Consider the following 23,812-nt stretch of genomic DNA (forward strand, 5'->3'; position numbering starts at 1 on the left):
ATCATGCCTAGTGCCTCCTGTACAAGCCTGTGGGGGCAGTGCTATGATCTGGGGTTGCTGCAGTTGGTCAGGTCTAGGTTCAGCAACAGTATGTGCTCCAAGAATGAGGTCAGCGACTACCTGAACATACTGAGTGACCAGGTTATTCCATCAATGGATTTGTTCTTTCCTAACGGCACGGGTGTATTCCAAGATGACAATGCCAGGATTCATCGGGCTCAGATTGTGAAAGAGTGGTTCAGGGAGCATGAGACATCATTGTCACACATGGATTGGCCACCACAGAGTCCAGACCTTAACCCCATTGAGAATCTTTGGGATGTGCTGGAGAAGGATTTGCACAGCAGTCAGACTCTACCATCATCAATGCAAGATCTTGGTGAAAAATGTATGCAACGCTGGATGGAAATAAATCTTGTGACATTGCAGAAGCTTATCGAAACAATGCCACAGCGAATGTGTGCGTTATACAAAGCTAAAGGCGGTCCAATGAAATATTTTTGGTGGCGACCTTTTTTTTTGGATGGGCAGCGTATCGTCTGGTGAAGAAGAAAATGACACTTCCTACAATACAATACCACCAGAGCAAGCTCTGTACAAACAGGCGGGTGTTACTGGAAGTGTTCAGCTCTGAAGCCTGCAGAACAGTGACTGCAGCCCTGGAATATAACAGTCTCAGAACAAGATGATGAATAGTTATATGGATTTATAAAGTCTCAATGTAAGGGTTAAAGTTCGCTTAGTGTTAATATAAAATTGTGAAATTAGTTACTATTAAAAGTAAGTGAGGGGATTCGATACCTAAAACCCACAAACATACATGAGATATTAGCCGAGTAGATGTGTATGTTAGAGGCAGTGGTGCCTCTCAAATAAAACTACAATCACTCAGGCTATAGCTCTGAAAACGGCAATTTGTGCCACAAACAAGCCGCACAGCAGTGCGGTATACGCCAAATTGTAATGGTTATTGTCCGTCGCCATCAATTGGCATATACAGTCAGGTCCATAAATATTGGGATAGACACAATTCTAACATTTTTGGCTCTATACACCACCACAATGGATTTGAAATGAAACTAACAAGATGTCCTTTACCTGCAGACTGTCAGCTTTACCTGCAGACTGTCAGCTTTACCGGCAGACTGTCAGCTGTAATTTGAGGGTATTTACATCCAAATCAGGTGAACGGTGCAGGAATTACAGCAGTTTGCATCTGTGCCTCCCACTTGTTAAGGGACCAGAAGTTATATGACAATTGTCTTCTCAGCTGTTCCATGGCCGGTGTGTGTTATTCCCTCATTATCCCAATTACAATGAGCAGATAAAAGGTGCAGAGGTCATTTCCAGTCTCCTATTTGCATTTGGAATCTGTTGCTGTCAACTCTCAAGATGAGATCCGAAGAGCTGTCACCATCAGTGAAGCCATCATTAGGCTGAAAAAACACTACAAACCCATCAGAGAGATAGCAAAAACATTAGGCGCGGCCAAAACAACTGTTTGGAACAATCTTAAAAAGAAGGAACGCACCGGTGAGCTCAGCAACACCAAAAGACCCGGAAGACCACGGAAAACTACTGTGGGGGATGACCGAAGAATTCTTTCCCTGGTGAAGAAAACAACCTCCACAACAGTTGGCCAGATCAAGAACACTGTCCAGGAGGTAGGTGTATGTGTGTCAAAGTCGACAATCAAGAGAAGACTTCACCAGAGTGAATACAGAGGGTTCACCACAAGATGGAAACCATTGGTGAGCCTCAAAAACAGGAAGGCCAGATTAGAGTTTGCCAAACGACATCTAAAAAAGCCTTCACAGTTCTGGAACAACATCCTATGGACAGATGAGACTAAGATCAACTTGTACCAGAGTGATGGGAAGAGAAGAGTATGGAGAAGGAGAGGAACTGCTCATGGTCCTAAGCATGCCACCTCATCAGTGAAGCATGGTGGTGGTAGTGTCATGGCGTGGGCATGTATGGCTGCCAATGGAACTGCTTCTCTTGTATTTATTGATGATGTGACTGATGACAGAAGCAGCAGGATGAATTCTGAAGTGTTTCGGGCAATATTATCTGCTCATATTCAGCCCAATGCTTCAGAACTCATTGGACGGCGCTTCACACTGCAGATGGACAATGACCCAAAGCATCCTGCAAAAGCAACCAAAGAGTTGTTTAAGGGAAAGAAGTGGAATGTTCTGCAATGGCCGAGTCAATCACCGGACCTGAATCTGATTGAGCATTTCACTTGCTGAAGACAAAACTGAAGGGAAAATGCCCCAAGAACAAGCGGGAACTGAAGACAGCTGCAGTAGAGGCCGGGCAGAGCCTCACCAGGGATGAGACCAGCGTCTGGTGATGTCTATGTGTTCCAGACTTCAGGCTGTAACTGACTGCAAAGGATTTGCAGCCAAGTATTAAAAAGTGAAAGTTTTAGTTATGATTATTTATCCCATTACTTTTGGTCCCTTAACAAGTGGGAGGCACAGATGCAAACTGCTGTAATTGCTGCACCGTTCACCTGATCTGGATGTAAATACCCTCAAATTACAGCTGACAGTCTGCAGGTAAAGCTGACAGTCTGCAGGTAAAGCTGACAGTCTGCAGGTAAAGCTGACAGTCTGCAGGTAAAGCTGACAGTCTGCAGGTAAAGCTGACAGTCTGCAGGTAAAGCTGACAGTCTGCAGGTAAAGCACATCTTGTTCGTTTCATTTCAAATCCATTGTGGTGGTGTATAGAGCCAAAAATGTTTGAATTGTGTCGATGTCCCAATATTTATGGATCTGACTGTATGTGCGATTGCACACAAGAGAACGATAGTGCTAATGGTCTATGGGGTGGTCAATAATGCCTCTGGCTGATATACACAGTCAGCTACTCAGGAGACCACTGTATTGAATCTAAAGGGGTTAATAGGCATAGGGAGAGCAAGTCAGTTTGGGACGATAGTTAGGGTAGTAATTGGGCTTGAGGTTTAGGGGTCTTTGGTTTCGGCTGTTATGCCTATTAACCCCTGTAGATTCAATACAGTGGTCTCCTCCAGAGTAGCTGATTGTGTATATCAGCCAGAGGCATTAACCACCCCATAGACCCTTAGCACTATCGTCCGCTTGTTGTGTGCAGTCGCACATATATGCCAATTGATGGGACAGACAATAACCATTACAATTTGGCATATACCGCACTGCTGTGCAGCTTGTTTGTGGCATAAATTGCCGTTTTCAGAGCTATAGCCCGAATGATTGTAGTTTTATTTGAGAGGCACCACTGCCTCTAACATACACATCTACTCGGCTAATATCTCATGTATGTTTGTGGGTTTTAGATATCACATCCCCTCAATTACTTTTAATAGTAACTAATAAAAGTATAAGTTTTAGCACCTCTTCTCTTCCGTGATTCTCCTTAGTGCCGAGACGCACTATTTTTGTTTACTAATCTGGCCTTCAGTGAATTGATAATATAAATTGTAGCTTATAATTATCTGCGATACAAATTAATGAGCCAGGGTATCCAAGACTTCCATCACCCATCAGTACAGTGGGACATTGCAGCACGCACCATCTGACCGCGCCAGTGTCTCCTTCACCCGTTTGTTGATGGCCTCCAGTTCAGAAGTAGTCGCTGTGAGAACCGTCCCTCCTTCCGTTTCCCGCAACTCATTCAGTTCCTGTCAACAAATTACATTCATAACTCACCATAAAATCAGTAAAGGCTGTAATACACAAGTGTGGGGTCTCACTGACCCACTGGAGACTTACCTGCTCCACCTGGTCCAATCTCTTGCGCAGGTTCTCATTCAGATAAGTCTCCACACGGGTGATTGTCCCTTCCAGCTTGATTCTCTCGTTCAAAAGTTGTCGGTTTTCCTTAAGAAATGATAATATTTCTGAATGGCCCAATAGTGATCAACATGACATCTCCAATAATCAATACATTTCTCCTACAGACTTCCAAATACTGGATTAACAGCACATTCGAAATGACAAATCAGGAGTCCATGTGCATATTGTGTACCCCATTGTATCACACCGTTCACATGGAGCTTTACTTATTGCTACATCATAACATCCTTCCTGTAGTTTTCGCCATTAGTTTTATTAATCTGGTAATGCACGGACATTGTCCAGATCCAAATCTTGCTTCACACAGTTGGGTCTTTTAACTACCTGCTGTAGCTGTCGAATCTCATCATTCAGAGCATCCACCCTCTTCTGGTCATCCAGGCTAAGCTGAGACAATAAGTCTGTTCCCAGCTCGGCTTTCAGCGATTCCCGGGTCGACTCCATTGCATGTAAACTGGCCTCCAAGCTCTGTAAACTCCGTTGCTGTGAGGAAAGACACAGAGGTCAGCATGCAGTGTTCTACTCATGTAAGTCATTTCGTGCGGTGCCTAGTTTACGAGTTACCAATCCAATATACTATACACTTGACACACACACTGGGGTACATCTTACCTTTGGCATGAACGTCTTTTCTGACTGCAGTCGTTTCTCCTTCAGCATTTTCATCTCGGACAGGATACTGTCCCTGGAAGCTTTAAATTTTCTCTGTTGGGTTTCGATCTGTTGCATCTGATTCATCAGCTGATCGATTTCATTATTAATCCTTATACAGCGCTAAGGAACGTTCTGCACATCATGGAGGGTAGAGTATTTTATCAGGCCAGCTACTACAGGGCACAATGAAGCATGGGCAACAGGGAATAAGAAAAACTCTATTTTAAGGGGTTTTCTGATTACCTATCCTCAGGATAGACCATCAATAACAGGATTTTTGTGTTGGGAAGGGGGTCAACTCCTGAGACTACCACGAATCGTTTTCTTTTTAGAGCCACGGTGTAGTGGCCGCGCCTGGTTACTGCAGTGCTGCTCCCATTCACTTTAATTTCTCTTAATCGATTAAATCTAAAATTAGTTTCAGATCAGTGAGGGTCCAACCTGTGACAAAAATTGATAATTGTTACCCACTGGAGGAGATTTATCAAAACTGGTGTAAATGAATACTGGCTTAGTTACCCATAACAACAACCTAGATTACACCTTTCATTTTTCAGAGCTCCATTGGAAAATGAAAGGTGGAATCTGTGGGCAACTATGCCAGATCTACTTCACACCAATTTTGATAAATCTCCACCACTGTGCATCAGGAGATGCAACACAGCTCCATTATGAATCCTAACCCCACATACTACTTGTCTTCTTAGAAGTACCAGACAGGGGCGTAGCTAAAAGCTCATGGGCCCTAGAGCAAGAGTTCAGCTTGGGCCCCCCTTCCCTCAGTGCTTGTTGAAAAGGGGCAGGGGAGCACGTAGCCTTCCTGCTGCCTGAGGCAAACATTGAAAGGGCACCCCCTCATGCCAAATTCTTGACCTAACCCCTTCCCTACAGGCAGAGGTGTAAATTGACGAGAATGCACTTTCTATAATGCCAGTGTCTTATGTGGCACAAGGGTCTTTGGGCCCCTCAGGCTCCTGGGCCCGGTAGCGACTGCTACCTCTGCACCCCCTATAGCTACACCCCTGGTACCAGAGTATGGTGTTGGTTTGGAAAAGGTGCAGCAGGACACAGACAGCACATCACAGGACCTTGGGAGAAGGGCTGGATATTAAACATTATTTAATTTAATTCAGAGGAAGACAAATGATATTATTTTGCTAAAGGAAAGAATAAGAATTATTTTAATTATTTCTTTCCTTAAGAAACGCGTGGTATAAAAGTGCACATGTGGGTTTTGGTAGGTAGCATGTTGTGAATTAGGGGGGACATGCAAGAGTTTCTACGTTGGTAACTACACTTACTTACCTGCACCACATGAATCTATGAGGACAACATAAGGGCTAGCAACCCTCAGAGCCTGCTTGAACTAGTGTTTATGCATAAGGCCTGTTACAGAAATCCTAGACTCAGATCCGAGATCCCTACACCATGGCTCACTTTTCACAATTCTTCCTGTTCCAAACCAAATCCAGCCAATATAAGATGGGGCTGCCTGATCTGAGAAAATCCAGGATAGAAATGAGCATCTGAGGAGCAGAGACGTGTAGTTATGGCATATGGAGTTTTATGGATCCCATTGAATTCAGTGTGATCTATATTAATCTATATGCACTTTGTTCAGTATGAAAAAGAGCGAACATCACAGTCTATGGATTTTCTGTAAGAAAACACTGGTGACCCGAGACCAGCCATCATCTGCTCAGACTGGAACCATAAAAGGATATTCTCAATGTTCCTCCTCAAGTTCTCGTTCAATTTTGCCTCCAGAGCGTGGAGCTCGTCCTCTACCTTCCGGACATCTTTCTGCAGTTCCAATCTAGATTTCCTTGTGTCATAGTAACCGCCGGTCAGTGCACCACGATGGCTGACCTGATCCCCTGATGTGACAGAAAATCCAGTTAGAAAGAAAATAAAATGGACCTGAAAGCCGCAAACAAAACACAACAGTAATCACTGATGCTTAGATACACGGATTACCAGATTCAAGTGATTGCAACAAACGTTGACATGATTATACGTCGACATGATTAAAGCAGGTCAAACATACAAGTACATGTAAAGTCTAATTACACTGAGTAGGTACCCAAGGCCTGTTTCAGACTGGCGTTAGGAGATATGGCAGGCTGTCCGGCAAGGAAGAGCCTGCCGGGCGTCTCTGCATTCCGGCACTGCCGGAAGCAAGCGCATCATCATCCTGTCCCATTTACTATTATGGGGACCGGAGGCGATGCGTCCGCAACCTGGCTAATATGCCGAGAAGAGGATGGACAAATAGCACCGCGTGCAGCTGGTTTTGTCTGGCTGTTTCTCGGCATGTTTGCTGAGCCGTATTGCCGCCGGTCTCCATTACAGTAAATGGGGCCGGCGAGTGTCCAGAAGGCCGCTCCCATGCCGGAGATTGGTAACGCTAGTTTGAAGCTAGCCTAAGGCGAGTGCGACGCAGGAAGCCTCTTGTACCTAAGGAACACCACAGATGAATGTCTATTTGCTTAGTAGGGCAAAGCTTACAGTGACCAGGCTTCATCGTCACTCAATCTGCAGAAAATAAATATGTAGCCAGCATCTTCACCTTGTGTCTTTATTCCATACCCATCAGTACATCAAAAAGCAAACGTTTCAGCTTATTATGTTTTGAGAAAGGCTTGTAATAAGCTGAAACTTTGCCTTTTTGATGTACTGACGGGTATGGAAAAGACGCAAGGTGAAGATGCTGGCTACATGTTCTTTATTTTGCACAGTGCAGAGTTAGAAATAACCTTGTAATGAAGCCCCATAAATGGAGTGATGGCTACTGAAGTAGAAAAATCCAGCGTGAACAAATTAAAAGCTTGACCAATCTCATTAAGTGGAGTCTTTAGATTAAGGATTCTGCTGATGAGATCTGATCATGTTCTCAGCAACAGCTGCTGCATAAAGGAGAAATCTGATCACCTAATCCCATCTAGAGCTGCTGGGAATTCTTATTTATGTAGGATTGCCTCCAAGAACAAATTAAATCTATAAAATTACAATTTAAAATGCTAAACTGCTCTACTGACAGAAGCAGACAAGGTGGCGCAGCATTAAACAGCCAAATAAAGAGCCTGCACCTACCTTCGAGAGTGATGCAATCCATTGTAAATGCCCTGGCCAGCTGCGTGGACACCTCCATGCTGCGACAGATCAGAGTTCTCCCAAAAACATGTTTGAATGCTTTATCAAAGCGATGGTTGTATCGTAACTTGCTAATCATTGGAATAGCATCCTAGGAAGAAAATAAATATAATAAAAATGATAATGTGATAAAAATCATCAATCCTGTACCTGGTGAACGTTTGCAACTCAGTATAATAAATTATACTGGAATTCATATAGTCTAAACAGGTGTAATTCAAAACACCTTACAAATAGGGCGTTTGATGAGAGGACGTGCACATTTTATGATTGTTGTTTTATGGATCTTGCGAGTAGAATAAATCCTTGTATTTAAACTCAGTTGACAGTACTTCACTATGTCAGGCCATTTTTTCTGTTCTCTAGATTAGAGCATCGACTTTTGTGATAATCCACGCAGGATACTGAGGAATGACATCGCAAAGACGCTCATTTTTTACTACTAAATGTGAACTTATACCTATTCTGAGCAGCGTGGTTTTCTCTTTTTGTTTGGTAAGGCTACTTTCACACTTGCGTTCGGTGCGGATCCGTCTGGTATCTGCACAGACGGATCCGCACCTATAATGCAAACGCTTAGATCCGTTCAGAACGGATCCGTTTGCATTACCATGAACAAAAAAAAAATATATATATATTTTTTTTTCATGATAGTGCAAACGGATCCGTTTTTACTTTACATTGAAAGTCAATGGGGGACGGATCAGTTTGAAAATTGAGCCATACTGTGTCAACTTTAAACGGATCCGTCCCCATTGACTTACATTGTAAGTCTGGACGGATCCGTTTGCCTCCGCACGGCCAGGCGGACACCCGAACGCTGCAAGCAGCGTTCAAGTGTCCGCCTGCTGAGCGGAGCGAAGGACAAACGGTGCCAGACTGATGCATTCTGAGCGGATCCGCATCCACTCAGAATGCATTAGGGCTGGACGGATCCGTTTGCCTCCGCACGGCCAGGCGGACACCCGAACGCTGCAAGCAGCGTTCAAGTGTCCGCCTGCTGAGCGGAGCGAAGGACAAACGGTGCCAGACTGATGCATTCTGAGCGGATCCGCATCCACTCAGAATGCATTAGGGCTGGACGGATCCGTTCGGGGCCGCTTGTGAGAGCCTTCAAACGGAACTCACAAGCGGAGCCCCGAACGCAAGTGTGAAAGTAGCCTTAGGTGGAATCGAAAGTAAAAAGATATTATTACCCCCCCCCTCCCCAGTAAATAATCTAGATTAAAACATATCATTGCTCCCTGTCCCTAGTATATAATCCAGACTACAATGTATTATTCCTCATCAGTGTGTAATCCAGATCCAGAGAACCATGTATTCCTGCTCCCCAGCATATAATCCGGGATACAATGTATTATTCCTCATCAGTAAACAATCCAGGGTACAACTGCTCCTCACACATGCAGCAAAGTGATAGATCCAGACACTTTCTAAGCAGATAAACAATGACTCACATTAGTCTCGGGATATGCTGTATCTCTCACATCCAATTTGTTCAGAGGAAGGAAAGTAACTTCTCCGGGAAGGTTCATCTTGTTAAACTCCATCAAAATCTTGGTGCTGACTTCATCTGACTCTACAATATGGTAGAACAGCCTAAAGGAGAGGAAACAGGAGCTTTAATAGAGTGGACACAACAATAAATTAATAACATGGAAAATATCATTATAAATACGATGCTTCAGGTACACACCATAGTTGTATCCCAAGATCTCAGTCCTAACCTACATCTCCGGACACGTCTGAAGTATTGGTGCATTATGTAGGCAGGTTCATTAGTGAAACGTTACCTGTTCCCAGCAGTGACCTCAACACAAGTGTAGAAAGCCGCCTCACAGTCAAAATTATTCATGACAATCCCGTGGTAGCCGTTAATGACGTGCTGGTTGATGCCTTTCCTTCTGAAGTGCTCCAGGACCTTATTAATGCTGTCAATGCCATTTAATATAGCCTGCAAAACACAGAAATGTCAGAGCAGGAAACTTGAATAGACAGACAATATTTTGTCAATTTTTATAATTTTTTTGTTTGTTTATCAAACAACATTTGAAAGACCAAAGTTGTAGATTATTTTATGATTCTTATTAAGAAAATTAAATAGAAACTGAGTAGGGAAATCAATCATCTTGCCATATAACTGCAGTTGGAATGATGCAAGTGAATGCACTGGGGAAGTCAGTATAATGAAGTGGCTGAAGAGAAGTAAAAAAGGAAAAATTCTCAAATATAAAAACATTCCTACATCTCTGTTCCACTGAGGGAATAGCTTGCTTGCAGCAATACATACTAGATTTAGCCATTGGGACTGTAAGATTAAAATCACACATGCAGTTTTTATAAATGATACACAGTTAGGTCTCATGCACAAGACCGTATGTAATTTACGGTTTGCAAATTGTCAATCTGCAAAATACAAATACAGTCCATGTTGCATCCTCATCTCCATTCCAGATGGAAGAGAATATTTCCGCAATAGCAATGGGTACAGCACACGGACCCCTTACCCGTATTTTATGTATTTGATTTGCGGACTACAAAACTGATACGGTTGTGTGTATGAGGCCTTGAAGGTTACAAATGAAAAGATAAAAAAATAAAAATAAAAAGCATTTTTCTTCAAACCTTTTCTTTCTTTTGGATCTTCTGTGAAATAAACATTAAAGGGGTTGTCCGGGTTCAGAGCTGAACCTGCACACACCTCACCCAGGCAGCCCCCCTGACTTGAGCATTGGAGCAGTTCATGCTAAATTGCGCAGGGCAAAGGCATTTTCAAGAGTTACGGAGACAAACCGGGCTCTCCATGAGGCTGCCAGGAAGCCCGGTGACGTCATTGGCACTGATGGTTGGGCTTTAGCGCTGCCCTAGCCACTAAAACGGATAGGGCAGCGCTAAAGCACGCCAATCTGAGCCGGTGACGTCACCAAACACACTGCCGGGGGGTGGAAGCTTAGTTATTGGCTTAGTTTTACTCCAAAAACGCACCAAAAGTTTGGCACATGACACTGCATTACAGAGGACCTTTCATCAGTTTTAACATAGGATAATTAAGGTATTACCTTGTAGGGTGGCCCCCACTGATGCCATGGAGGTTTTCTTGTTTTTTAAACCCGCCCTACAAGGTGATACCATAATTATCCTATGTTAAAACTGATGAAAGGTCCTCTTTAAAGGGATTCTACCACCAGATTTGGTCCTATTTAGCTGACTGACACTAGCGATGTGCTAGCGTCAGCAGTCCATAACAGTGTTCTTACTTATCATCTGTCTGCTGCCGTTCACCTTAAAAACTTACTTTTATAGATATGCTAATGAGCCCCTAGGTGCTATGTGGACGTCATGAGCACCTAGAGGGCTCCGTCCACTAACCATTTCAGCCGCCCATCGCGTCCCTCCAGCCCGCCCCGCTCCTGTTGATTGACGTGAAACTTCTCAGTATCTCGTACCAATTCCCGCGCCTGCGCCGTGCGCTTCTGTATTCGGCGCAGGCGCAGTGAGTGAATGCCGCGCTCCTGGTGCCGGCTTCCTCACTGTAACGTAGTTGGCGCAGGCGCAGTGAGGAAGCTGGCGCCGGGAGAATACAGAAGCGCACGGCGCAGGAATTGGTACGAGATACTGAAAAATTTCAAGTCAATCAACAGGAGCGGGGCGGTCTGGAGGGACGCTATGGGCGGCTGAAATGGTTAGTGGACGGAGCCCTCTAGGTGCTCATGACGTCCACATAGCACCTAGGGGCTCATTAGCATATCTATAAAAGTAAGTTTTTAAGGTGAACGGCAGCAGACAGATGATAAGTAAGAACACTGTTATGGACTGCTGACGCTAGCACATCGCTAGTGTCAGTCAGCTAAATAGGACCAAATCTGGTGGTAGAAACCCTTTAAAAAGTCACGCCCCCTTTCCGGCAAAGCCATGCCCCCTTGTCAAACAAGGCACAAAAGAGTTAAAGTGTCTAAAACACTTCATAAATGCAGTACATGTACACCAGTTTTTTTTTTGTTTGTTTTTTTAGCAAACAGCCATAAAACAAGCACATTTTCAATATTACATCTCAATACCTCAATGTGTCCTCCAGTCTGAGGGTAATGGATGAATTGCTCTCACCTTTCCGGTTGCAGCACGAAGAAGTTGCTGTTTCTTTTCCAGATCCTCTCGCTTCGCAGCGAGTGCCTGTTGCTCTGCATTCTCTTCTCGCCATAAGTAACTGAAAAAAAGGAAATAAAATGTTATCAAGCCTCAGACACCACAGTATAAGGCCTCTTGCACACAACCGTATGGCTTTCAGTATTTTGCGGTCTGCAAAAAAATACGGATGATGTCTGTGTGCATTCCGTTTTTTACGGAACGGAACAGCTGGCCCCTGATAGAACAGTACTATCCTTGTCCGTTATGCAGACAATAATAGGACATGTTATATCTTTGAACGAGACAAAAAAAAAAAAATATGGAAATACGGAACCTTCCGGGTTTTTTTGCGGATCCATTAAAATGAATGGTTCTGTATAGGGTACGCAAGAAACGGAACATAAACGGGGGAGGGAAAAAACAAAACAAAAAAACGTTTGTGTGCAAGAGGCCTAAGATAGTTTCAATGACACCATATCAGACATTATCAAATGATTTAATGTTGTCCACAACAGCTTCTGGTTTCAGTTAAAAAGTCTTAGGGCTCTTTCACACCTGCGTTCTTTTGTTCCAGCATAGAGTTCCGTCGTCGCGGCTCTATGCCGGAAGAATCCTGACCAGGATTATCCCCATGCATTCTGAATGGAGAGAAATCCGTTCAGGATGCATCAGGATGTGTTCAGTTCCGGACCGGAATGTTTTTTGGCCGGAGAAAATACCGCAGCATGCAGCGCTTTTTGCTCCGGCCAAAAATCCTGAACACTTGCCGCAAGGCCGGATCCGGAATTAATGCCCATTGAAAAGCATTAATCTGGCCTTAAGCTAAACGTCGTTTCGGCGCATTGCCGGATCCGACGTTTAGCTTTTTCTGAATGGTTACCATGGCTGCCGGGACGCTAAAGTCCTGGCAGCCATGGTAAAGTGTAGTGGGGAGCGGGGGAGCAGTATACTTACCGTCCGTGCGGCTCCCGGGCGCTCCAGAGTGACGTCAGGGCGCCCCACGCGCATGGATCGCGTGATCGCATGGATCACGTCATCCATGCGCATGGGGCGCTCTGACGTCATTCTGGAGCGCCCCGGGAGCCGCACGGACTGTAAGTATACTGCTCCCCACTACTACTATGGCAACCAGGACTTTAATAGCGTCCTGGCTGCCATAGTAACACTGAACGCATTTTGAAGACGGATCCGTCTTCAAATGCTTTCAGTTCACTTGCGTTTTTCCGGATCCGGCGTGTAATTCCAGCAAATGGAGTACACGACGGATCCAGACAACGCAAGTGTGAAAGAGCCCTTAGGGCATTTTTTTTTCTGCTGAATTTTGGCATTGACAGACGTCAATCCTGCCGGCAAGCCGCATCCTTTCTGACTCAAATTTATTTCAATGTAAGGCAGTACTGAAGATTGCAGCCTTCCACTGAACTGAAGGGAAGGCAGAAACCAGCATGACACCATACGGAGGCCGGTAAAACTTCTGCAAAAGTGTGCGGGCCATAATTCCACAGAGAAGACGCTGGGTAAACATACCGTTAGTTTATAGCGACTGTGCACAACAGAGAATAAGACAATACAGGAGATTAACTTATTTTATATGGGTAGATTTCTGTCCTGTAATGAGCCCCGATCAAAATATAGCAAGGCAATCGACACTTGTTAAGAACGTTTGCTGTGACAAAAACCTATCCTCCATGTACTGCATAGGGCAGGGGTACTCAACTGGCAGACAGCGGTCCAAATCCAGACCGCGGTTGCCAGCTGTCCAGACACCTGCAGTGGGGGGCGGTACGCCCCTGGTACGACAATCCAGAAGCAATGAGCGCTTCCATCAATACATATGGAGGCGCTCATTGCTGGAGCGCAGGGAGCTGTGGTCCTGTCACTCACTGCTCAGCTCCCTGCGCCCCTCCCTTCTTCTTCAGGCCAGCCGCGCTCTGAATGGTGAAGCAGGAAGACTTTCTCCGTGCTCCACCATTCAGCCTGCATAGCCTCCGCCTACACAGTGCTGCAGAGTGATCTGTGTCTGCAGGGGAGAGAGAACTGTGAGCTTCAGGAGCGGGACAAGGCGAGTAGTTACTGTGTTTTTTTTGTTTTCGGTTTTGTTTTTAACACAAAGGGGGCCCAATGGACATTTCTACTCTGGAGGGGGCACAATGGGCATTATTACTTTGAGGGGGGCACAATGGGCATTATTACTTTGAGGGGGGCACAATGGGCATTATTACTTTGAGGGGGGCACAACGGGCATTATTACTTTGAGGGGGGCACAACGGGCATTACTATTATTAACGGGCATTATATTATTGGGGATTTTGACCATGAAGGGGGCACAATGGGGATTATTACTATGAGGGTGGCACAATGGAGATTATTACTATGAAGGGGCATTACAACTGTAAAGGGGCACAGAGAGGGCATTACTACTGTGAGGGGGCACGTAGGGTATTCATACTCTGTCAGGAGGAACTAAGGAGGTATCGCAATGTGTCAGGGGCACTAAGGAGAATCTCATGTGTGGGGGCACCAAGGGATCACCCTGCTGTGAGGGTGCACTTAGGGGTATCATACTCTGTGGAGCACTAAAGGGATATCATACTGTCTGAGGGGCATCATTATTTTTAGGGGGCACTGAAAGGACATTCTTACTGTTTGGTCGGCAGAAAGGAGATTAGGTGGGCTTGGAGGTGTGGATTATTGTAAAAAAAGATAAGAATAATGCAGCGCTACATGCCAATGGTGTTGTCCCTCCTTATATATTTTTTTGTTTTGCACCTCGGACCTTCATCCTTCAGCAGACTCAGGTATGTGGACCTTTACAAAAAGTACTTGAGTACCCCTGGCATAGGGGATAAGTGTCTTATTGGCAATGTGTAAACTAAGCGCTGGTCACACATGCGCAACATCACGTCATTAAACTCTAAGTGGCTTTGGGAAATAGCTGTGCATGTGCACAGTGCTGCTCCATAAGGGACAGCCAGAGATAACAGAGTACAGTGCTTGGCTATGCCCCAGCAGTCCCATAGAGAGCGAATGGAAAAGCAAGGTGCATGGTCCATCTGCTGCTCTATTAGGATCGGGGGAACGGGAACCCCAGTAGTTTGACACCCACCGTTCTCCTAATTATCCCCTGTCCTGTGGATAAAGGATGACTTTAAAAAAGGGAAGGACATTTAAGGAGTATCGACAGGTCATGTCATAAATAAATAGCGGACTCTGGTACTCGCTCTGATATCTATAACAAGACCCTACGGTGAATGAAGAGCATGCCGTGAATGTCGGCCAGCGCTATAGTAGTGAATGGAGAAAGCAAGATGAAAATAAAGACAAAATGTAGTGCACCTAGCAAAGAAGCCCTTACTTTCTCTCACTCTGCAACTCATCTTTCTTATTTTTAACTTCGTAGTACTTCTTGTCCAATTCTTCCACTCGAGCTTTGACTTCACTGAGATCTTGATCCAATTTCTAAAAAGTCAAAACATTTAATACAATACGCATATACACAAATCTCTCTCTAGATCAGGGTTCATTTCTATCTATATGAATTGGGGAGGAATGAAGAGCAGCGGGGGCCTTTGTAATTTATTCATATGCTGTAACTCTTAATGACACATCTTGTTCAAGATGTGTAAAGCCCCTTTCAGATCAGCCTATTATTTTTTTAATCTCAGTGTAAATTCAGGTATTACAATAAATGATACATACTGTGTATTGCTCTAGATTTTTCTCCTTATTTGCCTCGGTGTCTTCAAGATCTTTGTGTATTGCAGCGATCTGCCGTTTTTTGTCATTTATGGCCTGGTCTAAGGACTTCAGTTCTTTTTTAATCCACTTGTCTCTTTCTTCTTTAGATGTAAATTGACTGCCACGGCCTTGCTTGGCATATAGATCTGTTCTCTCCTGGGTAGCTTGTGCCAATCTAAACAGAAATAAAAGGAGTAAAAAAAACGTGGAAATGGAAATAAAAAGACATATTTAGACGCAGCTGGATAATAACCAATTGCCTTCACATTTGATATCACCAGATGCACAGATCTTACAGCCATGACATGCAGAGACAATATACGGTAAGAGCAAGCATGTTCAGCTTATGGATACAAACCTTGCAATGCCACTTTCTTCATTCTGTTTAACACTGCTAAACTTGGGCTCCGTCTCTGCCAGCTCTTTTTGCTTTTCTTCAATCTTTTCCAGTAATTTCTGTCTCTCTTTTAAGAGACGTTTCTTAAATGTAAAAAAAAAAAAAAAAAAAAGAAGATCACATTATCCAATGCTCATGTTGCCCGAGACTGCTCAGCTACCCTGAACCCACAGCTTTGTCAGATGGGCCCAGCTACTCAATGCCGGGTCCAAAAAGCCCCACCAAACTATGTCTGCTGCAGTTACCCTCTGCTCGCTGTTCCCAGCCAGTTCATCCTGCAGGTCCTTTGCTTTCAGCTCTAGTTTGGTCCTTTGCTTTATCTGTTCCTGTCTTTCAGAGCTCAGCTGCTCCTTCTCTTCTTTCATTGCAGAAATCTTTGATTTTAACTCTCGCACTTGACGTTCAATTTCCTACAGAAAACAATCAAAAAAAATAAAAAATTGGTAAGGGTACTTTCACACTAGCGTTTTTCTTTTCCGGCATAGAGTTCCGTCACAGGGGCTCTATATCGGAAAAGAACTGATCAGGCATATCCCCATGCATTCTGAATGGAGAGTAATCCGTTCAGTTTGCATCAGGATGTCTTCAGTTCAGTCGTTTTGACTGATCAGGCAAAAGAGAAAACCGTAGCATGCTACGGTTTTCTCTCCGGCGAAAAAAACTGAAGACATGCCTGAACGCCGGATCCGGCATTTTTTCCCATAGGAATGTATTAGCGCCGGATCCGGCATTCAGAATACCGGAATGCCGGATCCGTCGTTCCGGCATGCGCATGCGCAAATCAGTAAAAATGAGAAAAATGTACAAGACGGATCCGTCGGTCTGCATGACAAGCGGAGAGACGGATCCGTCCTTGCAATGCATTTGTGAGACGGATCTGCATCCGGATCCGTCTCACAAATGCTTTCAGTCAGCAGCAGATCGGCGGATCCGGCGGCCAGTTCCGACGACGGAACTGCCCGCCGGATCACACTGCCGCAAGTGTGAAAGTAGCCTAAATAAAGTCCACAGATTTTAACACAGAGTTTGTACTGTTTAATTTCTACTGTAGCGGCATTATTGAGAAACCGAACACTGCTGCCGAGCACCACCATAGATTATAGCTGCTGAACACCCTGTGATCAGCTTATCATTGGGGATCCACACAAACGCATTTGCAATCTGTATATGCAGTGTATTTTGCGTCCCAAATCTCCTGCTAATGTTAATGAATAGGGCTAGTCACACAGGCGTTATCATTTCTGTCAGTATTTAAAATATACAGCATGTCTAAGTTTTGTGGCATTTGCTTCAAATACGCTCATTATATTCTATAGGAGCATCAAAAATGCAGGAAGGAAAGAACACGCGTGTAAATCCGAATGAATTACTGAAGCAATACTGAAGACAATCTGGTAGGTATATCACCCAGAATCTGAGCATATACCAGAATCCAGAATACCAATGGATTTTAATAGGCTTGTGTGAAAGAGGCCAATAATGGGACTGCTTAAAGAGAACAGCCCGTGAACGCATAATGCCATACATGTACAGCATTATGCGCCTGCAATTGTATGGAGCGGGTTGCTGCAGTGAGCCCGCTCCATACACAGCGGGTACCGGCTGTATCATACAGCAGGCACCCGGCAGCACTGGATGAGGAACAGCAATCACTCCAAAATCCAGTCATTTAACCCCTCAGATGCCACGTTCATCGCTAATCGCAGCATCTATGTGGTAAGGCAAAGGGATGTGGGGCTCCGATCGGTTACCATAGCAGCCCGAACGCTTCTGAAGCATTGCAGGCCTGCCATACTTCTGTAACTGCTCCCATTTCTGGTGAATGAACTGTTCCGTGCTTCAACAGTGGAATCCTTGGCAGGCGAGAGCTGCTTAAACCATTTATTGCTTTGAACATACCACAAAAATGCTACGAAAAAAAAAAAAAAGCCCTCATACAGCAACTAAATAAAAACTATACAAATTTGGCATTGTCGTAATCGTATTGAGCTGCAGAACACTGACTTTTTTTTATTTTCAGCATACAGTGAACGCCGTGATGTGTTTTTTTTTTTTTTACCCCGCAACATCCCCCCCCATTTTCCAATACAAGACATGGTAAATTAAACAGTGGCATTAAAAAATGCATCTTGTCCCACAAAACATAAACCCTGATATCACTATGTGATTGGAAAAATTTAAAAAACTATGGTTATTGGAACGTGGCGAGATGAAATGCTGACTCAAACCATGTATCAGCAGTTCCAAAACTGGTAAGACTTCTCACCTCCATTTTATCTCTGGCATCCTGCTGTGCATCTCTCAGCTGCCTTGATTTTTCACCACTTGTCTCTCTTTTTGACGATAGCTAAAGAAAAAAAAGAAAGAAAAAAGAGCAATATTAGTTACTACCAACACCTGAAGGGATGGTCATATCAGCAAGTATCTCATTTGGTGGTGTCCTTTAGGTTGGAATCCCCCTAATTTAGCAGGAGCGGAGAGTTTCCAAAAACTTCCTGAGAATTTCAGCACGCAGATGCAGGTTTGGTCACTTGCCTCGTCAAGCTTGGCCCGTGTCTCATTCAGCTCCTGGTTGTAGATGGTGTACTCAAGGGCCCTCCTCATCTTATCCCACTTCTGGTATTGCGCTAGCTCTTCCTTCTCTTCCTCCAGAGTGTGCAGCCTCTCCTCAATGTATTTCAGCAGTTCATTAATCTTCTCTCGTTTACCCTCTGGAAGGAATCACATGACATGTCACCAAACAGCGGACACCATTCAGAGACACAAGCCTGTGCAGAGAAATATTACCGACCAGTTTCCTTCATTAGTGAGATACTTTCTTCTTTCCGCTCATCGTATACTCTGGTCCCGGCGACTTCACGGAGCAGTTTCAGCCTTTGAGAGTCTGGGGCAGTGGCCATTTGGTTAATCTATGAGTGTAAATGTAACATAATTATCTATCTAGTCTCAGATTCATGGTTAGATTTAAATTGCTTTGAGCACATTGATAAACCCTTATTGAGAGGACTTTACACAATGTAATATTCACATTATGTGGCGGTTATATCTTACGATGTCAAAATCAAAGCAAGGCAGAATTGCTGTCTAAAACTCTGTTCACACTTACATTCTGGGTTCAGTCTAGGATTTTTTTTTCTCCAAAATGGCAGAAGTGACAGCATTCAGTGGGTGAAATAAAACCGCCTTTATTCTTCCAGCATATAAATCTACGTTCCGACCTGCAGTTTTTCTAAAGCTTGCAGGTCATGATGTCACTATATAAGCTGGAGAAATAATGGATGTTTTATTTCACCCACTGGATGCTGTCACTTCTACCATCTTGTGTATGTTGTCCATTAACCCCTCAGTGACCAAGCGTTTTTCTTCCTTTTTTAATCGTCGTGTTCCAAGAGCTATAACTTTTTTATTTTTCCACCTATATAGCTTTATGAGGGCTTGTTTTTTACGGGACAAATTGTAGTTTTGATGGCTCCATTTTGGCATACACATAAGTTTCTGATTAACTTTTATTAACTCTTTCTATGAGTGAGATGGGAAAAAAAAAAGCAATACTGCCACTGCGTTTTTACGTTATAAATTTTATGGCGTTCATTTTTCTGTATAAATAACATAATATACAGTACAGACCAAAAGTTTGGACACACCTTCTCATTCAAAGAGTCTTCTTTATTTTCATGACTATGAAAATTGTAGATTCACACTGAAGGCATCAAAACTATGAATTAACACATGTGGAATTATATACATAACAAAAAAGTGTGAAACAACTGAAAATATGTCATATTCTAGGTTCTTCAAAGTAGCCGCCTTTTGCTTTGATTACTGCTTTGCACACTCTTGGCATTCTCTTGATGAGCTTCAAGAGGTAGTCACCTGAAATGGTCTTCACTTCACAGGTGTGCCCTGTCAGGTTTAATAAGTGGGATTTCTTGCCTTATAAATGGGGTTGGGACCATCAGTTGGGTTGTGGAGAAGTCAGGTGGATGCACAGCTGATAGTCCTACTGAATAGACTGTTAGAATTTGTATTATGGCAAGAAAAAAGCAGCTAAGTAAAGAAAAACGAGTGGCCATCATTACTTTAAGAAATGAAGGTCAGTCAGTCCGAAAAATTGGGAAAACTTTGAAAGTGTCCCCAAGTGCAGTCACAAAAACCATCAAGCGCTACAAAGAAACTGGCTCACATGCGGACCGCCCCAGGAAAGGAAGACCAAGAGTCACCTCTGCTGCGGAGGATAAGTTCACCCGAGTCACCAGCCTCAGAAATCGCAGGTTAACAGCAGCTCAGATTAGAGACCAGGTCAATGCCACACAGAGTTCTAGCAGCAGACACATCTCTAGAACAACTGTTAAGAGGAGACTGTGTGAATCAGGCCTTTATGGTAGAAGATCTGCTAGGAAACCACTGCTAAGGACAGGCAACAAGCAGAAGAGACTTGTTTGGGCTAAAGAACACAAGGAATGGACATTAGACATGCCTGGTTCCCACCGTGAAGCATGGAGGAGGAGGTGTGATGGTGTGGGGGTGCTTTGCTGGTGACACTGTTGGGGATTTATTCAAAATTGAAGGCATACTGAACCAGCATGGCTGCCACAGCATCTTGCAGCGGCATGCTATTCCATCCGATTTGCGTTTAGTTGGACCATCATTTATTTTTCAACAGGACAATGACCCCAAACACACCTCCAGGCTGTGTAAGGGCTATTTCACCATGAAGGAGAGTGATGGGGTGCTGCGCCAGATGACCTGGCCTCCACAGTCACCGGACCTGAACCCAATCGAGATGGTTTGGGGTGAGCTGGACCGCAGAGTGAAGGCAAAAGGGCCAACAAGTGCTAAGCATCTCTGCATATAATTCCACATGTGTTAATTCATAGTCATGAAAATAAAGAAAACTCTTTGAATGAGAAGGTGTGTCCAAACTTTTGGTCTGTACTGTATATTTATTCTCTCGGTCAGTATGATTACAGTGATATTAAATACATACAGTTTTTTTATGTTTTACAACTTTTTTTGCAATAAAACCCCTTTTTAAAAAGTGTTTTTGCATTGCCGATTCCCAAGACCCATGGGAATGCAGTGCATTATCCCTATAGTGCATTGCATTTTAATGGCAATGCTACTCTAACATTGACCAGCAGGCTGCGCCATAGAGGCGCAGCCTGCTGGAAATTACTACAGCCGGGACCAGGGCCTACAACAGATGCTAGGTAGCCTTCAAACACATCGGCACCTCGCGATTGCATTTGCAGGGCACCGATGGGAGACAGAGGGAGCCGCACCCTCTGTCAGCACTTACTTTCTTTCTATGTTCCTAACTAAGCAAATGTAACAGCTTTCCAATTCACTCACTTTATCTCCAGGGGCTGGTTTCTCAGATTTCACTGAGGGTCACATGACCTGTGATGTCAGCTTCTCTCCCTGCTCTGATAAAGGTAAACGAGACGTCACTGCTGGCCACACCCCCCCTTCACTGCTGTCTACTCTCTGCTAGGATTCTTAACCCCTTCAGATGCAAAGCTCTATAGGCAGTGAGGAGACAATTCTGGGCACTGGAGCTGAATGACTAGAGAGAACATTGCACAAGAAGCAGCTCAGCCCCATAGAAATGAATGGGGCTGAGCGTGATACCAAACACAGCCATTATACAAAGTACAGTACTTGGTAAGCTGACAGAAACCCACCTGAGGGTATTAATTCTCTGAAAACTCTTAATCCCTCAAGAAATATGAATCAAATGAAATTTAAAAAGGACCTGTCACCACACCTGGCGTGTCTGTTTTAATAGCTCCATACATTCCCTATGTAATAACAATTCTGCAGCATCTATTCTTATGGCTCTATGTTGTGCCGTTCCTTTATTATTTCTACTAGAAGTTATGAATGAATTGCTATTAGCCTTTAGTAAGGGTACAGAGGGGAGGTAACCAGTTGGGGGGGGGGGGGGGGGGGGTACCTGCACAGACTCACTCTATCCAATCAGTGCTGCCATTGTCAGACTGTGCAGGTACACCCCCCCCACCCCCAAACTGGTTACCTCCCCTCTGTACCCTTACTGTAGACTGCTATAAATTCATTCATAACTTCTAGTATAAATAATACAGGAATGGCACAACACAGACATAAGAATAGTTGCTCCAGAATTGTTATTACATGGGGAATGAATGAACCTATTAAAATAGGCATGTCAGGTGTGGGGAGAGGTCCTCTTTAATGAATTTGCAGACATAATATTCTGTTTAGTATGTGTTAGACATCAGTGTATACAGTGACCATACCTTACCTTGCCCTGTTTCACGATGTAATAAGGATTACTGCGAGAAAATCCAGCACTTTCCAACAGATTCATAACATCGTTCTTACTACAAAAATAATAAGATGACAATTATAAGGATTCTCTGCAAAGACTGTATATTACAAACTGCACAGCAGACACTGTCTGGTATAATCCTGGATTAAATAAATATATAAAAATTGCTGTGTGGACTGATGAGGGATGGCCACATTTCACAGATATGCTTTGAAATTTTTGAAAGCCTGCATACAACTTCACCTGTAATATGCAGCATGTCAATGTATGTGGAATGCAGAAGGTGAAATCTGCAGCAAACCCACAGCATTTATGCTATGAATTCTGCAACAAAATCTGAATCATATGGTGCAGATTTTAATACTGCAGGGTCCCATCAGTCAAGCTGAAAACTCTCTGTCCTGTCTGACTTCCCATTTGGGCAATTAAATTATTAGCCCTAGCGAATTCAATGTTATAGAAAACCAGGGTCTCAGTCATGAAATAATGGATATACTAGGGCAGCTTATATGCCTGCTGATGCCTGGGGCACCTCAACACAAAGACTTACGTCACCATTTTCTTGTCTAAGAAATACTGATCCTTTTTGGCCCCAATAACTCTTCGAAGGGAAACCTCCTCCTTGTCAATCTATTGAAAAATAAATTAATTATTGTAATGAAGGAAAGAACATCAACCTATGAGAGCAAAAGACAAGGAGCATTTATCTGTGACATTTCTCACCGGCAGTCGGTTGTCAGAGTTATCAAATATGATTTCCACAAAAGCAGAAATGACGCGGGGCCCTGTTCCTTCCTGAAAGACAAGAAAAATCAGTTCTTCCCATAAACAGAATAAGTTTTAGTCATTATTACAGAGTTCAAAATGTGTGACCTGAAGAAGTGTTACGGGGGTCCTTGCCCCTTCTGTTACTAAGGGTTCGTTGCCATCTCCATTTTGTAACAGCAGAGGAGCAGACTACTGGAGTTACCATATCTAGCATAGCTGGACACGGCAGGACCCCCATTCACAATAATGGGATCCGTCAGGTTTTGGGCACAAATGCTGGCTCTCTGCTGGAAACTTGCCAAATCCCAATATAGTGAATGGGGATCCGGTGATGCCTGGCTATGCCGGATATGGTTACTTCAGTGAATGGGGATCCGGTGGCCCCTGGCTATGCCGGATACGGTAACTTCAAAAGTCTGTTCTGCTTCTACGTATACTGGAGCTATAAAACATAGATGTGACCCAAGCCTAATGGTTTACGCGGAACAATGAAGCAGGAGGTTGTCAGGAAGGAAATATTTCTCCCGACAAATGCCCCTTCATTTGCGTGCAGATAGGGTTGAGCGAAGGGATTCGTTCCAAAACTTTGTAAATAATATGCGCTACGGCCTTACAATGTATTGGCTCAGCTGAGGTACTAGTAATGTTAGACTTGTTTAGCCTCGTGCTTGGCCCATTAGTTAGTTTTTGCACATACATTAATGTTTCAAAATCCAAACTGGAACTCGGGTTCACTAATGGTGAGATAGGTTGAACATCTAATGAGTATTATAGCTTCCCGACTCTTCCCAGACGGCAAAAATCAGGGGAGTCAAGGATCAG

At 43.9% G+C, this 23,812-nt stretch overlaps 1 protein-coding gene across 1 annotated transcript in view; it reads right to left on the reverse strand.

The window, feature by feature from the left end:
• The window catches only part of SMC3 (structural maintenance of chromosomes 3), a 44,849-nt gene that overhangs the window by 13,646 nt on the left and 7,391 nt on the right, over nucleotides 1-23,812 (reverse strand). Inside the window, exons 5-23 of the mRNA XM_044297349.1 lie at nucleotides 22,946-23,017; nucleotides 22,773-22,852; nucleotides 22,196-22,274; nucleotides 18,704-18,821; nucleotides 18,448-18,623; nucleotides 18,179-18,259; nucleotides 16,158-16,322; nucleotides 15,874-15,995; nucleotides 15,477-15,690; nucleotides 15,133-15,236; nucleotides 11,757-11,856; nucleotides 9,446-9,606; nucleotides 9,110-9,251; nucleotides 7,593-7,743; nucleotides 6,224-6,376; nucleotides 4,458-4,609; nucleotides 4,170-4,328; nucleotides 3,762-3,869; nucleotides 3,562-3,670 (exon numbers count right to left, since the gene is read on the reverse strand). Coding sequence (XP_044153284.1) covers nucleotides 3,562-3,670; nucleotides 3,762-3,869; nucleotides 4,170-4,328; nucleotides 4,458-4,609; nucleotides 6,224-6,376; nucleotides 7,593-7,743; nucleotides 9,110-9,251; nucleotides 9,446-9,606; nucleotides 11,757-11,856; nucleotides 15,133-15,236; nucleotides 15,477-15,690; nucleotides 15,874-15,995; nucleotides 16,158-16,322; nucleotides 18,179-18,259; nucleotides 18,448-18,623; nucleotides 18,704-18,821; nucleotides 22,196-22,274; nucleotides 22,773-22,852; nucleotides 22,946-23,017 — 2,446 coding nt within the window. The remainder of the gene's footprint in view (nucleotides 1-3,561; nucleotides 3,671-3,761; nucleotides 3,870-4,169; nucleotides 4,329-4,457; nucleotides 4,610-6,223; nucleotides 6,377-7,592; nucleotides 7,744-9,109; nucleotides 9,252-9,445; nucleotides 9,607-11,756; nucleotides 11,857-15,132; nucleotides 15,237-15,476; nucleotides 15,691-15,873; nucleotides 15,996-16,157; nucleotides 16,323-18,178; nucleotides 18,260-18,447; nucleotides 18,624-18,703; nucleotides 18,822-22,195; nucleotides 22,275-22,772; nucleotides 22,853-22,945; nucleotides 23,018-23,812) is intronic.

The sequence above is a fragment of the Bufo gargarizans genome, chromosome 6 (genome assembly GCF_014858855.1).
Source record: "Bufo gargarizans isolate SCDJY-AF-19 chromosome 6, ASM1485885v1, whole genome shotgun sequence".
Lineage (NCBI taxonomy): Eukaryota > Metazoa > Chordata > Amphibia > Anura > Bufonidae > Bufo > Bufo gargarizans.